Raw genomic sequence first — 15,710 nt, 5'->3', positions numbered from 1 at the left:
GAAACCACCCCCATGATCCAATCACCTTCCACCAGTTCCCTCCCTTGACACCTGGGATTACAACTCAAGACAAGATTTGGGTGGGGACATAGAGCCAAACCATATCAGGTACAGAATTTCAGTTTGGGATGGTGAGAGAGTTCTGGAGATGGATGGTATCGATGGCTGCACAATGTGAATGTCTGTATTGCACATTTAAAAAGGATTAAAATGGCAAATTTTATGTTACGTGTATTTTATCATGTAACATAATGATTATGTTAATCATTAACATAATAATTATTAATACAACAATTGAAGGAACAATTTTTTTGAAAAAAGTAAATTTTGGGGAATAAAAGGTAGCTGTCCAGAGCATTTTCTATCAGGAATGAATGCCCCTTTGGCCAGAAGCCCTTATTGGTGATTTAATAAAAAGATCTGTGGGTAACTCAATTCTTGGAAACCTCTAGAACACATTTTGTGCCCACGAAGAAGATATTCTGTACATTATAAGCATTAGAATCTTGAAACAGAATCTTGACATTATCTGATTTCAAGTCCTAAAAATAGGAATCTATAACATTTCTAGTATGATAAAATTAAAATCTGGTTAGTAACTGTTTTTTATCTATCTGTCTGTCTGTCTGTCTATCTATCTAGAGAATGAGAGAAAGAGAGAGACAACATACATTTTACTCCTGGTATCTGGCACTTCTCTTTCGATGCCCAAGCTTCTACTGATAATCACATTAAATCCATATTGTAAAAGTTCTTTATGAAGTTCTGGGTTTGTATGGTTAAAATCCGTACCTGCAAGAAAATGTAATTAGAGTCATGTAAGTAAAGGCTTAACTAGCAGTGATGCAGGAAAGGAAAGATCTAGAATAACCAAAACAATTTTTTAAAAGAACCAGAATATAATGCAGAAATCGATCTGTGCAAAAATGGTCAAGTAATTCTTGGTAAAGGTGGGTGTTTTAGTACGTTTTGCATTGCTATAAAGGAATACCTGAGGCTGGGTAATTTACAAAGAAAAGAGATTTATTTGGCTCACAGCTCTGCAGGCTGTGCAAGAAGCACTGAGCCGGCATCTGCTCCTGGTGGGGGCCTCAGGAAGCTTCCAATCTTGGCAGGAGGTAAAGAGGAAACAGGCAGGTCACGTGATGAGAGAGGGAGCAAGGAGCGGGGCATGCCAGGCTCCTGAAACGACCAGCCTTCCCATGAGCTAATAGAGGGAGAGCTCATTACTGTAGGCAGGCACCAAGCCATTCATGAGGGATCTGGCCACGTAACCCAAACACTTCCTGCCAGGCTCCACATTCAACATTGTGGGACAAATTTCAACATGAGACATGGAGGGATAAATATTCTGATTGTATCAGTGGGGAAAGGGAAGTTTATCAACAAATGGTGTTGGATCAACTGGATATGTGTAGAAAATAACTTATATGTGATGGTCCATTTTCAATTCTAAGTGGCTTAGTATAGGTTTAAGCAGGCTACATGGAAATATGGAGATAAAGAAGCAGAAGGTACTGAGCCACCCCCACCCCCACCCCCCGCCCCTTCCTGCTTTCCCTTTCACCCAGCGGCCAGGCGTCTATTGGTGGGGACCCCCTCAACTACCCCCTCCCCACCCACCAAAGAATTTAGTTTTGGGGCCAGGCGCGGTGGCTCAGGCCTGTAGTCCCAACATTTTGGGAGGCCGAGGTGGGTGGATCACGAGGTCAGGAGATCGAGACCATCCTGGCTAACATGGTGAAACTCCGTCTCTACTAAAAACACAAAAAAAATTAGCCTGGCGTGGTGGCCGGCGCCTGTAGTCCCAGCTACTTGGGAGGCTGAGGCAGGAGAATGGCGTGAACCCAGGAGGCGGAGCTTGCAGTGAGCCGAGATTGCGCCACTGCACTCCAGCCTGGGCGACAGAGCAAGACTCCGTCTCAAAAACAAAACAAAACAAAACAAAACAAAAAGAATTTAGTTTTGGTTAGCTTGCAACATACGTAATTGTACCCTTTCTTATCAGCTAAGTGCAGCCACTAGGGCCATAAATCAAATGTTTGAAGAGTCCCGAGAGAGTTGCAATGCATTGTGGGCTGCAATAAAATGCAGCAGAAAGACCCTAAAGAACATACTTGAACCCCCTGCCTAACAATCAATAAGCGACGTCCGGGAAGATCGTGACCCCACAGTACTCAGTCTATGAGGAACCAGAGAGGGATCTGCGCACCAGGGGATACATTGCTGGTTGAAACTGTGCTAGGTGTGTCTGCGTGCCAGACACCCGATCTTGCATCACCGCCTTTAAAAGTCTCACTTTCACTATTCTGCGGGTCTCTGAGTCCATTCATTGGGTTTGGATGGGTGAGTTTGTTTCTCACAATATCCATATGGAAAAAATGAGCATTTATTCTTACCTCACATCATCACAACAATTAGCTCGAAATAGATCATGGCCCTAATGTGAAACCTAAAACTTTAAATTCATTTCCAAAAGAAAACATAGAATGAAATCTTTGTGAACTTGAGGTAAGCAAAGGTTTCTCAGATGAAACATAAAAACCATAAATCATACAAGAAAATGGGATGAATTGAACAGCACCAAAATGTAACATTGTGAGGCATTTTGGGCACTTATGAAATAAAAAACCGAAAATTTTAAAATGTAAAATTGTGCTTTTTGAATAACACCATTAAAGAGAATAAAAAGACAAGCTACAGATTTGTCCAAAACATTTGAAACTCACATATCAAGAAACTTGAATTTAGAATATATAAAGTAGTCTTAAAAATTAAGAAGAAAAACATCCCATTTAAAAACAGACAAAAGTTTCCAAAAGATACTTTACAAAAGACAATATATGAGTGGTTATTAAGCACATGAAAAGGTGCTCAAAATCATTAGTCATCAGGGAAATACAAATTAAGACTAAAGTGATGACTTTACTCACCCATTAGAATAGCTAAAATTTAAAAACTGGAACATGTCAAGAGTTGGCAAAGATCCAGAGAAAATGGGATCTTGTACACTCATATAAAGTGGCCCAGCTACTTTGGGAAACAGTTTGGCCATCTCAATACTTGTTTCATGTGGCAGAGAATCAGGTTCTACTCACATTCCAGAAAGCAACAGTGTCCCCCTGGCATTCACCCTTGGTTTGCTGTTTCTCTCCTTTCTGTCACCATCCAAGTGCTAAGACTGAGAGCCAGAATTAGGGTGTGACCTCGGGGAAATGAGCAGGAGACCTGCCAAGGGGCTGTCGTGTGTCACACGCTGGAGTAGTGCTTAGGGTAGGGTTTCAGGCCCACACCTACCTAGTTATCTAGTGGGAGGGCCGTTCAGAGCAGGGGTCCACAGAAATAGTAGGCCTGTGTGTTAAGGCTTTAATTTCCACTCTTATTTTCTTCATCTTTCTTTGGGTTTATTTTGTTAAACTAGGTCTTCATATTTGTATTTTATTTATTTTTTATTTTTTTGAGACAGCATCTCACTCTGTTGCCCAGGCTGGAGTATAGTGGCCCAATCATAGCTCACTGTAACCTTGATTCCTGGGCTCAAGCGATCCTTCCACCTCAGCTCTCCAAGTAGCTAGGACTGCAGGCATGCACCACCACATCTGGCTAGTTTTTATTACTATTTTTGTTGAGTTGGGGCCTTGCTATGTTCCCCAGGCAGGTCTTGAACTCCTGGCCTCAAGTGATCCTCCTGCCTCGGCCTCCCAAAGTGTCGAGATTACATGTGTGAGCCACCATGCCTGGCAAAACTAGGTCTTCATGTGTGGGAACATGGGAAAATAATCTTACATAGTGATGAGGGACAAAAGCAAATTCCAAAAAGACATGTGTATCAGAATACCTAAAATATATTAAAAATATAGAACACAATATTTTGCTTAGGGATAATATACAGAGGAAGTGGAAAGTCATGCATGAGAAAGACACCCATCAATTCAGGTCAGACAACCTCTGAGGGTGGCGTGGGGACGGGAGGGAGGTAGACTTTTTACTGTACGATTATAACTTATTTCTTGGAAAAACAGAAAGCTATCTGAAGCAAATATAGCAAAACTATATTTAAAATGATAAATTTAAGTGGTAAATACATGCATACTTGTTTTATTATTTTCTATGTATGGATATATACAGGTATATAAAATAATTTATAACTTAAAAAGTAAATTGCTTTAAAAAGGGTATTCTCGTACTCTTCCAAATATTAAATATTGTTGTATATTTTCCCCTTCAAATGGCTAATGGAAAAAAATCCCAATACTTACCTAACATAGACTTTGTTTTATCTTCATCAGTCCTTTTGACTGTTACATGACGTTTTGGTATTTGCTCTGAGCCATAGATAATTTGCTGATGCACTTTTTTTCCAGAGGACCAAGCTGACAGAGGCTCTTGGCTTTTCTTCTGCTGGTTGCTCACATGATTATGGTGCAAATATATGAATAACAGAGCTGTCCAGATCCCAAATGTCAAGGACCCATAGAATAAACATTGAATTATGGCATTTCTCATTGTAAATCTAGCATTTTCAAAGGTCCATTTTTCAATTTCCTAAATCAGAATGATTTAAGAGAAGCAGTATTAGATATTCTAATGGTTTGTAGGTCACCTACTTGGCTTAAATTCCATTTTTAGTGTTTTAAAAACAATCACGTTGATGGTCCTTATCATAAAGTGTGTCCTTATTTCTATTAGCACAAATTCTTAAAACTGATATTCCTAAGATTACTTAACATCAAAATGTGTAATATGCTTATAAAACATACGGTGTCATTTCAAGTCATTGGCCCATACTCATGTACATATAGAAAATACCATCAAAGAAGACTTACTCATCCCTTATCCATACCCAGTCTACCTTGGAGTGATAGTATGGATCTCTAAAAAATCTGATTTGACTTCAAGCAGCTTGTTAAAAATATAAAAACACACAATGCCACATGCTGGAAATAAAGGGAGCAATGAGTACTGTGGCCCACCGCTGTTGGATGGCACAATGGCACAATCGTTTTGGCAATATCTAGCCACGTTGAAGACATGTATATGATACGATAAAGCAGTTCCATCCTTAGAGATATATCCTAAAGAGACTCATAAGTTGCAGCTCTCATCTAAAGAGATGTATCATGAGACAGGTACAAGAATGTTTATTAAAGTAATGTTTGTCATAGTGAAAACTAGACATTGGCCGGGTGTGGTGGCTCATGCCTGTAATCCCAGTATTTTGGGAGGCCGAGGCAGGTGGATCACCTGAGGTCAGGAGTTCGAGACCAGCTTGGCCAATATGGTGAAATCCTGTCTCTACTAAAAATATAAAAAATTAGCCGGGCATTGTGGCAGGTGCCTGTAATCCTAACTACTCAGGAGGCTGAGGCAGGAAAATCGCTTAAACCTGGGAAGCGGAGGTTGCAGTGAGCCAAGATCGCACCACTGCACTCCAGCCTGGGCAACAAGAATGAAACTCCGTCTCAAAAAAAAAAAAAAGAAAGAAAGAAAAGAACAAAAGAAAACTAGATGCAACTGAAGTTTCCCTCAACAGGAGAACTAATAAAGTGAGGCTACTCTTTCAATGATGGAAATGAATCAGCTGGAGCTATGTGTACTAGTGCTGTGAAGTCTAAAAAACATCATGTGCAAAAAGCAAGTAGGGTGTGATATAAATTTGGAAAACATGAAAAGCAGTGCAATTATTTATGGGTACACCAATATGTAGCAAATACATGGGAAAAAAACCATGCATGTGAATGATGTACTCAAATTTACATGATAGTGATTATATATATATATATAATAGTGAATTTACGTAACAGTGATTACCTCCATGGTTGGGGGGAGGAGAATAAAGAACTCCTACTGTATCCTTTTTTTTTTTTTTTTTTTTGAGACTGGGTCTCACTCCCCTCAACCAGGCTAGAGTGCAGTGGCACAAACATGGCTCACTGCAGCCTTGACCTTCTGGGCTCAAGTGATCTTCCTACCTCAGCTTCCTGAATAGCTGAGACCACAGGCACATGCCACCACACGTGGCTAATTATTATTATTATTTTTTGGTATAGACAAGGTCTCACTATGTTGCCCAGGCTGGCCTTGAACTCCTGGGCTCAAGCAATTCTGCCGCCTTAACCTCACAAAGTGTTGGGATTACAGGTGTGAGCCACTATGTCCAGCCTCCTACCGTTAATGCTGATTTTTTTTAAAAAGCTCTGAAGAAAATGTGGCAAAATGATGTGATTTGATTGAGCTTGATAAATGGTAACAGAGTGCTCATGATATTTTTCTCTATATTTTCCTTCTGTTTGAAATTGTAATTTATTTTAAAAAGAAGAAAGTCTTGAGAGGTTTCCTTTAAAGATGATAGATTGAATGTGTGTGTGTCTTCTCTCCCTCTTGACTCAACTGTGAAAAACTCTCATGGGAAAAGACAGTGGTAGAGGGAACAATGCACATGAGATTTTAACACGTCTGGAGGAGAGAATGTTATGGGACGCGTGGTAACAATTTGGAAAGTCAGAGGACTCTGATGTGGAAACAAGGCTGCTAACCCTGGAGCAGCCTGGGGCTTGGAGGCCTCTGGTGAGTTAGTGGACACATGGCTGCAGGCTTGGGGAAAGCCACATGTTAGTATTCAGAATAGTCAGCTCTCTTCGCCCAGCCCTGCACAGCAAAATCCAGGCAGGAGTCAGAGTGGTTTCTTCTTTGGAGAAGTAGACTGGTAGAAGCTGAGCCTCTACAAAGGAAAGCTTGGGGCTAAAACCAAGAGTGTCACTTAGAATATGTGGATGTGGAGTGTCTGGGTCCATCTGTCCTCTTTCCTTCCTCCCACACAGGATCCCGGCAGCCAGTTTGCTATGTTTGAGATCGGATTGATAGGAGAATCGTTCTGGGATGAGAAGACAGGGCCTGGAGAAAAGACCTCCACATGCTGAAATGTAAGAGCTTCCAATAAGGCAGCCGGCTCCCTGGGTCGTCCCCCTGAAGACAGCACACCTGTGGCCAAGGTCCGCCCAACACTCAGCTATTCCAATCAGCTGGCTGGCATCTCACTTTGGGATTGGAATCTGTATTAGTCTGTTTTCACGATGCTGATAAAGATACCCGAGGCTGGGTAATTTATACAGGAAAAAGGGTTTAATGGACTTACAGTTCCACGTGGCTGAGGAGGCCTCACAATCAGGTTGGAAGGCAAGGAGGAGCAAGCCACACCATGGATGGCAGCAGGCAAAGAGAGAGTTTGTGCAGGGAAATTCCCGCTGATAGAACCATCAGATCTCGTGAGACTTACTCACTCTCACGAGAACAACATGGGCAAGATCTGCCCCCATGATTCAATGACCTACCCCTGGGTTCCTCGCCCAGCATGTGGGAATTCAAGATGAGATTTGGGTGGGGACACAGCCAAACCATATCAGAATTGAATGCTGCAATGAACGGAACTGTGTCCCCCTGCAACTCACATGTGGAAGCACCAAGCCCCAGTGCGACTGTATTTGCAGACAGAGCTTTTAAAGAGGTAATTATGGTTATATGAGGTCACAGGGTGGGCCCAATTCCAATAGGACCAGCGTCCTTATGGGAAGAGGAAGAGTCCCCAGGCAGGTGCTTGCACAGAGAAAAGGCTGGTGAGGGCACAGTGGGAAGGCAACCACCTGCAAGCCTTGAAGACAGGCCTTGGGGAATCCAAATCTGCCGGCAGCTGGATGCCGACTCCAGCCTCCAGAACTGTGGGAAAATCAGTGTTGGCCAAGCCTCCCAGTCTGTTGGACTTGGTTATGGCAGCCGGAGCTGACTCCTACAGCTGCCAAGGATTGCCTGAGACATTTGAGGAAAGCCTCCAGAAAGAAAGAAAATGCAAATAGAACCAGAAAGGGGAAGAAAGAAATGAGAACTTTGAAAATATCAAAACACTGATGTTGGTTGCTCAGAGAGATCAAAGAAGGTGCTACACTCATACAACCAGAGGAACAGGCTATGAAAAAGGAGCATTGAGAGAATAAAAAAGGGAAGCTGCAATTTAAAACATGATTGTTCACATTTAAAAATTAGAATAAATGGCCGGGCGCAGTGGCTCATGCCTGTAATCCCAGCACTTTCAGAGGCCGAGGTGGGCGGATCACTTGAGGTCGGGAGTTGGAGACCAGCCTGGCCAACATGGTGAGACCCCATCTCTACTAAAAATACAGAGATTAGCTGGGCATGATTGCCTACGTCTATAATCCCAGCTACTTGGGAGGCTGAGCCACGAGAATGGCTTGAACCCGGGAGGCTGAGGTTGCAGTGAGCCTAGATCGTGCCACTGCACTTCAGCCTGGGCAACACAGTGAGACTCTGTCTCAAAATAAAGAAATACATAATAAAAATCATTAGAAAAATGGTGGGAAAGGAATATTTTGAAATGCACAAGAAAATGGCAGAGGGAAGCCTAAGAGAAAGTTGAGACCTGTGGTGTTTCATTCTAGGAGGAAAGAACATCTACCCAGTAACGAGTTCCACAAAGTGATGAGAGAAAAATGGAGCAGAAATTGTCAGCGCAATCACACAAACATTTCCAGAACTAAAGGGGCCCACAGAATGCCCCACATAATGAATGAGACAAGAAAGAGTGTCAAAATGACATCAAACTTCTCAAAAGCAACACTGGATTGTGAAACTATAAAACAGCTTGAAATTTTATGGATCAATTCTTGATCTAGTCAAAATTTAATCAAGCTTGGGAGTGGAATAAAAATATTTTCAGCTATGTAAAGGGCTCACAAAAATTACTCTCCATGTATTCTTTTTTGGGAAACTACCTGTGGATTGCAAATGGCAATAAAGGAAAAAGCAAATAAAGAAGACATGGGCCAGGCATGGTGGCTCACACCTGGAATCCCAGCACTTTGGGAGGCCGAGGTGGGTGGATCACTTGAGGTCAGGAGTTCGAGACCAGCCTGGCCAACATGGTGAAAGCTTGTCTCTACTAAAAATACAAAAACTAGCTGGGCATGGTGGTGGGCTCCTGTAATCCCAGCTACTTGAGAGGCTGGAGGAAGAGAATTGCGTGAACCCGGGAGGTGGAGGTTGCAGTGAGCTGAGATCATGCCACTGCACTCCAGTCTGGGAGACAGAGCAAGACTCTGTCTATTAAACAAACAAACAAACAAACAAACAAAACCCAGACATGGACCCAGGACATTGAATGCAACCCTGTTGACAGGAAGAGTATGTGGGATGGAGAAGTTTAGGTGGATGACACAGCTGATGGTAAAAATTAAGGAACAGTATTTACAGAGTGGTAAGATGCAAACACTGATTACTGCATTAACCAAAAAAAAAAAAAGAAAGAAAATCACACAGAGTTTTTTAAGGAAAAATAAACTAGAAGAAATGGAGGTCATGTAATAAAAATGAAGTTGATGTATAAAATTAATCAAAAAATAGAAGTCTAAGAACTCCATTTAAAATATGAAGATGGGCTGGGCTCTGTGGCTCAGGTCTGTAATCCCAGCACTTTGGGAAGCCGAGGTGGGTGGATCACGAGGTCAGGAGTTCAAGACCAGCCTGACCAACATGGTGAAACCCTTGTCTCTACTGAAGATACAAAAATTAGCCATGTGTGGTGGCACACGCCTGTAATCTCAGCTACTCAGGAGGCTGAGGCAGGAGAATCACTTCAACCCGGGAGTTGGAGGTTGCAGTAAGCTGAGATCACACCACTGCACTCCAGCCTGGGCAACAGAGCGAGACTCCATTAAAAAAAAAAATAAGAAGGTAACTATCATAAGAAACAGATTGAAGAGTCAAAAGTGATTGTAAGAGAGAGTTGAACTGGGGGCTGGGCAGGAATTGGGCAGGGACCTGCTGATTTTCTTTATAAGATTTTGTTTTTATTTTATTTTTTATATGTATGCATTACACTGAAAAACATTTTTAAAATAAAGATTTTCTAAACAGATTAGAAATGCAAACAAACCATATCAAACAGCATGGATACTGGTAAACACAAGAATACATCAGACACTTGTCCCCTGGACCCTGCCCCTTTCCGTCACATGTCATCCCTGCACCTGGAAAAGGTAATCCCTGAAATGAGCCTTAGGCCCTGCAGGTCAGTCCAAGCTCTAGGACCCTCAGCGTCTGTCCTCCTTCGACCCACACTCTGATTTGCTCAAGTGTCCTCTTGGCCTTTGAACATTTAGTATTGTCTCCCATGTTTGTCCTCTCTCTGACTTGAGAACAGAATTTGGCTTCTACAGTTTTGTTTTGAGAAAGGGTCTAGCTCTGTCACCCAGGCCGGAGTGCAGTGGTACAATCTTGGCTCACTGCAGCCTTGACCTACCTCCCTGGCTCAAGCGATCCTCCCACCTCAGCCTCCCAAGTAGTTGGGACTACAGGTGCCCACCACCACACCTGGCTAGTTTTTGTATTTTTTTTGTAGAGATGGCATTTTGCCATGTTACCCAGGCTGGTTTCGAACTCCTGAGCTCAAGCAATCTGCCTGCCTTGGCCTCCCAAGGGATTAATCCGAAAGTGCTGGGATTACAGGCGTGAGCCCCTGGTCATGGCCTTGTTTTGTTGCTGGGATTACAGGTGTGAGCCACTGTGCACGGCTTTGTTTTGTTTGTGAGTTGGTGTCTCACTCTGTCACCCAGGCTGGAGTGCAGCTGGCGTGATCATAGCTCACTGCAGCCTCGAACTCCTGGCTTCAAGTGATCCTCCATCTTTGGCCTCCCAAAGTGCTGGAGCTATAGGCACAAGATTGCTTGGCTTTGACTTCTACGGTTTTGACCTTAGGTGTGTCCCAGGAACTGGCTTGCATATGCATTGTAGCTTCAGTAGGAAACCCACGCTGCTTGACAGAACCTGGTATCCAGAACAATTCCGTGGCATCAAACCACCAGAACAGGACATTGTCCCCTCAAAGAGACTTGAACAGACCTGGACAAGATGTCTTCTACATGGGATGCTGTGCTGCACTACCCAGACACTGCCTTCAGGGCAGAGACAACCATTCTCCCAGCTGCCGTGAGAAGTAGCTGCCACAGGCTCACAGCTCATGACCGAGGCAAGCCGCTTTGCCCAAGTGTCCCCCTCCCTGGGGATCTCACATTCAAAGACTGGTCAATGGGTGCAGCTCCCTTGTCTGTCTGGGGGGACTCTGGAGAGTGCAAGCTGCCTGTGGGGTGGGTGGAGTCTCTTCTGGAAACTGCATCGCCATCTAGCCTCTTCCTCTGATTGAACCTACTTGTGTCCCTGTCTTGCAGTGTTTGTCCCCAGATCTGCTCCTAATAAACTTTTCCATGCAAATCTTAGTCTAAGAGTCTTTTTCCTGGGGAACTTGACCTAGTACGACGGTTGCTAATGGTCCAGGAAAATGGGCTGTAAAGGGGATTTTAGGGCTAGGCCACCCTCCAGGTGGCTGGCCCTGAGCATCCCATTGTTGGTGGAAAGGTGGTGTTCTGAAAGCCCCTGGCATACTATGGCTGATATGTGCTTGTTAAAATCTCACTGGCTGTGAATCAGCATGGAATATAGGTGGAAAGGAATGTTCTGGTTGGTGCGCTTGACTGAGGAACAGGGAGGAGTAATTATAAATATTACAAGGTAGATGGCTATTGTCGGATGCCATGGTTGCATTTGAAAAAGGCAAGGAAGGCTGAGGATGGTAATCACCAATTTAAAGCAAAATAACAGAGTCAGAGGCCCTTGTTAGCATATGAAGGATCTCATTTCCTACAACCTAAGAGCAGGGAGAGCTGAGGATCATGCCCAGGGCCTGATTATCAGGGCAGCAGAGCTCCAGGGCAGGTTGAATTCTCAAGCCTTGCTATCTTCTATCCAGGGAAGGAAGGAGGCTCTGACACTTGGGATGGGGATGTCTGGGTAGAGACACGCCAGAGACCTGGAAGGCCCAGGTCCATAGGAACCCTCTGAGCCTACAGAAATGGCTCGCTGCTCCCCAACGAGGCTAGCTCTCCTCCTCTGCTTTGCAAGGCAACACATGCCCTGCCTCAGGATCTTCCCCCCAGTACCCTCCTGGCCACCAGATCAATAAGTAGGGTCACATTACAACTTAGCCTGTGTGGGAAAGTGCTACCCTGCTAAGGGAAGAAGGAGAGTGTTCCCAAAGGAGCCGCAAAATCAGCCATCTTGAACCAGCGGGCATCCAGGGTGCACATATGGGACTGAGTCCAGAGGATACAGATTAAGGGAGGGGGAATGTAAATTTGGATTTGGGAGCATTTATTACAACAGAAATATCCCCCAGGACACAGGTTTTAACACTCTGGCCAAGATCCTGGGTGCAAAATAGAGATTCATTGATTGAATAAATAGCACTTTACAAACAAAATATTTGATTATGCCAATTAAAATATCAAATATATAAAGAGAAGAAGGCAACTTCTAACTAGGGAAAATGGCTAATTAGGACACCTGAAAAGAGAATAAAGCTGTTTTAATTTACATTACCACCATATCTCCCTATTAAATATCTAAATTTTAAAGTTATCTAAAGTTAACTTCCATGTCAACTTTCTCCAAAAACCAAAAGCAATTAGAAACTAGTTAAAAAAAATAGGTAAGGGGAGACAACCAAATGTAATACACAAAATAAACACATGCACTAATATGATAGTGATAGCAACAGGAGACAGACAAATTCCTAGGCAGAGAGGGGCAGGTCCCTGGTGAAATCCGACCTTCAAGCCAAAGACAGCTTAAAGCCTGAAAACTGAGTTGCCAGAGTCCATGACCAGAGTGAGAACTTCATCAATGCCTTCTAGCCAATCAAATGGTGTTATTTCCAGGCCCACCTGGAAGGACTGGTGCTCTTCCCAGCATGTACTTCCCCATTCTGAGCCCATGAAAACCCCAGACTCAGCCCCATGTTGGGACTACCCACCTTTGAGCCCCCTCTCACACAGAGGGCTACCCACTTTGGATCCCCTCTTGTGTCAAGAGCTGTTCTGTTGCTCAATAAAACCCTTTTCTGCCTTGCTGACTCTCCAGTGTCTGTGTAACCTCATTCTTCTTGGACTCAGGACAAAGACCTGGGACCCACCAAATGACGGGTGCAAAAGGAGCTGTAACACTGTAGCCTTCCCACCTTCTGCCAGTGCCAGGTGGCCACCCCACATGATAGGAAGTGGTGGTAGGGCTGGGCCAGCCTAGGAGGAGTGGGCTGGAGCAGGATGGTGGGACAGAACGAGCTGTAGCACAAATGAACTGCAACACACCCCTTGCACTGTTTGCCGCAACCAAACAAGCCATAACACACCCCCCTCCCCAACCCCATTTCGCCATGCTGCAGGTGGCAGGAAGGAGAGGGAGAGCTGTAACAGTCCTTGGGGGCTCAGACCTTGGGACTCCACAGGTGAGAGGCGTAACACCCCTTGGGGCTCTGTGGTGGTTGGCATCTCTGAGTTTTCAGGCACCACCATGTTCTCCCTCATCCAGATGCTGGTGCCCAAGGTGGAAGATGGTTGTGGCACACCCAGACCAGCCATGGGCTAAGCGCAGAGCAGTTGTGTGTGCGGAATCTAGGTCAGTAGCGCCAGCCGAGCACAGACTGCTGGGTCGAGTGGGCAGAGCAAGACCAGAGGTGAGCCCAGAGCCAAGCGAGGCCCAGGGAGGGGTGCTGCCAGCCGGGAAATTTCCAGCTGGCAAAGTGACATTGAAAGAATCCTGTGTCAATGGGATTATTACTGAAAAATAAATTATTCTCTAGAAAGATTCTAATACATCAGGAAAACTTGGGGGGAATTCTCTTTAGATGTGAACACTTATGAACATATCCCCAACCTCCTTAATTTTCTTATTTTACTAATATGAGTTCTTATATTATGTTTTCTCTGTGACAAGCACCTCACCTCCCAACCCACCCCCTACACTCCCACAAAACACAGAAAACCCCTCCTACCAAGAGATCAATGTAAGAGGTGTGTGATTGGCCTTTGGACTTTGTGTCTTCAGAAGAAAAGCATGTTCGGTTATTTTCTTCACTAAAAGATGCTGAATTCAATGCTAGAAAAGCACAGAATTTGTAAAATATATTTCAATGAGGATTCATATGTACAGCAAATAAAATGTTAAGTGCATTAAAGAGACTTAGCAGATGATTAAAAGAATCCTGTAGAGAAAATAATGCAGCTAATAGTCACCAACACGCACCCCTACACCCCAAAACCCTAGCCTAAATCTGCATTTACAGTCATTGAGTTTCTTTCTTTATTTTTTCTTCTTTTTTTTTGAGACAGGGTCTCGCTCTGTTGCCCAGGTTGGAGTGCAGTGGCCCAATTACAGCTCACTGCAGCCTTGACTTCCCAGGCTCAAAGATCCTCCTGTTTCAGCCTCACAAGCAGCTGGTGCTACAGGTGAGTGCCACCACACCTGTTTTTTTGTTTTTTTTTTTTTTAAATAGAGATGAGGTCTTGCTATGTTGCCCAGGCTGGTCTCAAACTCCTGAGCCCAAGTGATCCTTCTGCCTTGGCCCCCAAAAGTGCTGGGAGCCACCATGCCTGGCCAAAGTTTTTTAAAAAATACGAGTCTATTGAATCAGGAAAACATGACCATGCTTTAGATAATATCACAACTAATTTTTCTGTAAATAATCAACACTATTTTCCTTTTTTTTTTCTCGAGACAGAGTCTCACTCTTTCATCCAAGCTGATCTTGAACTCCTGGACTCACATGGTCCTCCCACCTTAGCCTCCCAGGAGCTGGGATTACAGATGCCAGCTGCTGTGCCCAGTTTATAATCAGCATTTTTTAACCCTAGCTTTCCTAGGATCATCTTAATACTGATCTCCATATAAGATCTAGGACTTTATGACACTGCTAAGGGCCTTTATTTCCCTATTTCTTTTTCAAATAAGTAATACAATCACCGTATGAACATTACCAGCATAAAGACGCATGTAATGAAAAATGTCCCTATTTTTCATGAACTAAAGCCATTACAATACCCAGTCCACATGTAGGGTGGTGTAACCAGCTTGGAGGCTACTCCTCCTTTAAAAAATAAAATAAATCTTCGTAGTGGTGTAACCAGCTTGGAGGCTACTCCTCCTTTAAAAAATAAAATAAATCTTCTTAATCCTAACCCCCAGAGCTAGCATCTCCTTCAAGACGCAGTGATTTGATGTACTGCTTCTGCTGATTCAAAGTGAAAGATGTTTCCCCCAATCTTTGTTGCCACTTCTAGCACATGGCGCTCACTTCACCTACCCTTGAGATAATTGCATTGGCTGCTTTGTAACTGATGTATTTTCCAAGCAGAGTCACAGGTGAATGAGGCAGGGGTCTGTGCTGAATGAACTGAGAGATGTAAAATTTTTTTAGCTAGCAGGCTTTATGGTGGCTGGGTTCCAAGCAGATACCTGGTTGTGCTGGGTTGCCGGGCCACACAGTAGTACTCAAAGGGCAGTACAGCCCGCCTTACAAAGCCTGATGACATCACACAGGGCGCCACAGCCCCCCAGGGGCCCCTGCCTGTAAGCTCCAACCAGCAGGTGGAATCCAGGAGTTCCAAGGTCCTAAGGGTCCTTACCCCTCAGCTGAGAAAATAGGGAAAGCCTCATATTAGGTGAGGCTAGAATCCAGGGTGACTCTCTTCTCTAGGCAAGGCCTAATTTTTAGCTTTTTATATTTATTTATTTATTTATTTATTTATTTATTTTGAGATGGAGTCTCGCTCTGTCCCCCAGGCTGGAGTGCAGTGGCGCAATCTCTGCGATCT

At 43.9% G+C, this 15,710-nt stretch overlaps 1 protein-coding gene across 5 annotated transcripts in view; it reads right to left on the bottom strand.

Moving 5' to 3' along the window:
* Positions 1-15,467, bottom strand: part of GALNTL5 (polypeptide N-acetylgalactosaminyltransferase like 5) — a 63,381-nt gene extending 47,914 nt beyond the window's left edge. The window contains exons 1-4 of one of the 5 annotated variants that reach the window (XM_054560008.2): positions 15,200-15,433; positions 13,892-13,995; positions 4,260-4,545; positions 672-792 (exon numbers count right to left, since the gene is read on the bottom strand). In XM_054560008.2, the coding sequence (XP_054415983.1) occupies positions 672-792; positions 4,260-4,506 (368 nt within the window). In that variant the 5' untranslated portion in view covers positions 4,507-4,545; positions 13,892-13,995; positions 15,200-15,433. Of the gene's footprint in view, positions 1-671; positions 793-4,259; positions 4,546-13,891; positions 13,996-15,199 lie in introns of all 5 variants that reach the window. The other 4 variants (XM_054560009.2, XM_024249938.3, XM_054560007.2 and 1 more) reach the window with 4 other exon arrangements.
* Between the last annotated feature and the right edge of the window lie 243 nt (positions 15,468-15,710).

The sequence above is a fragment of the Pongo abelii genome, chromosome 6, assembly GCF_028885655.2.
Source record: "Pongo abelii isolate AG06213 chromosome 6, NHGRI_mPonAbe1-v2.0_pri, whole genome shotgun sequence".
Classification (NCBI taxonomy): Eukaryota; Metazoa; Chordata; class Mammalia; order Primates; family Hominidae; genus Pongo; species Pongo abelii.
This window is presented reverse-complemented; position numbering and strand designations above follow the sequence as displayed.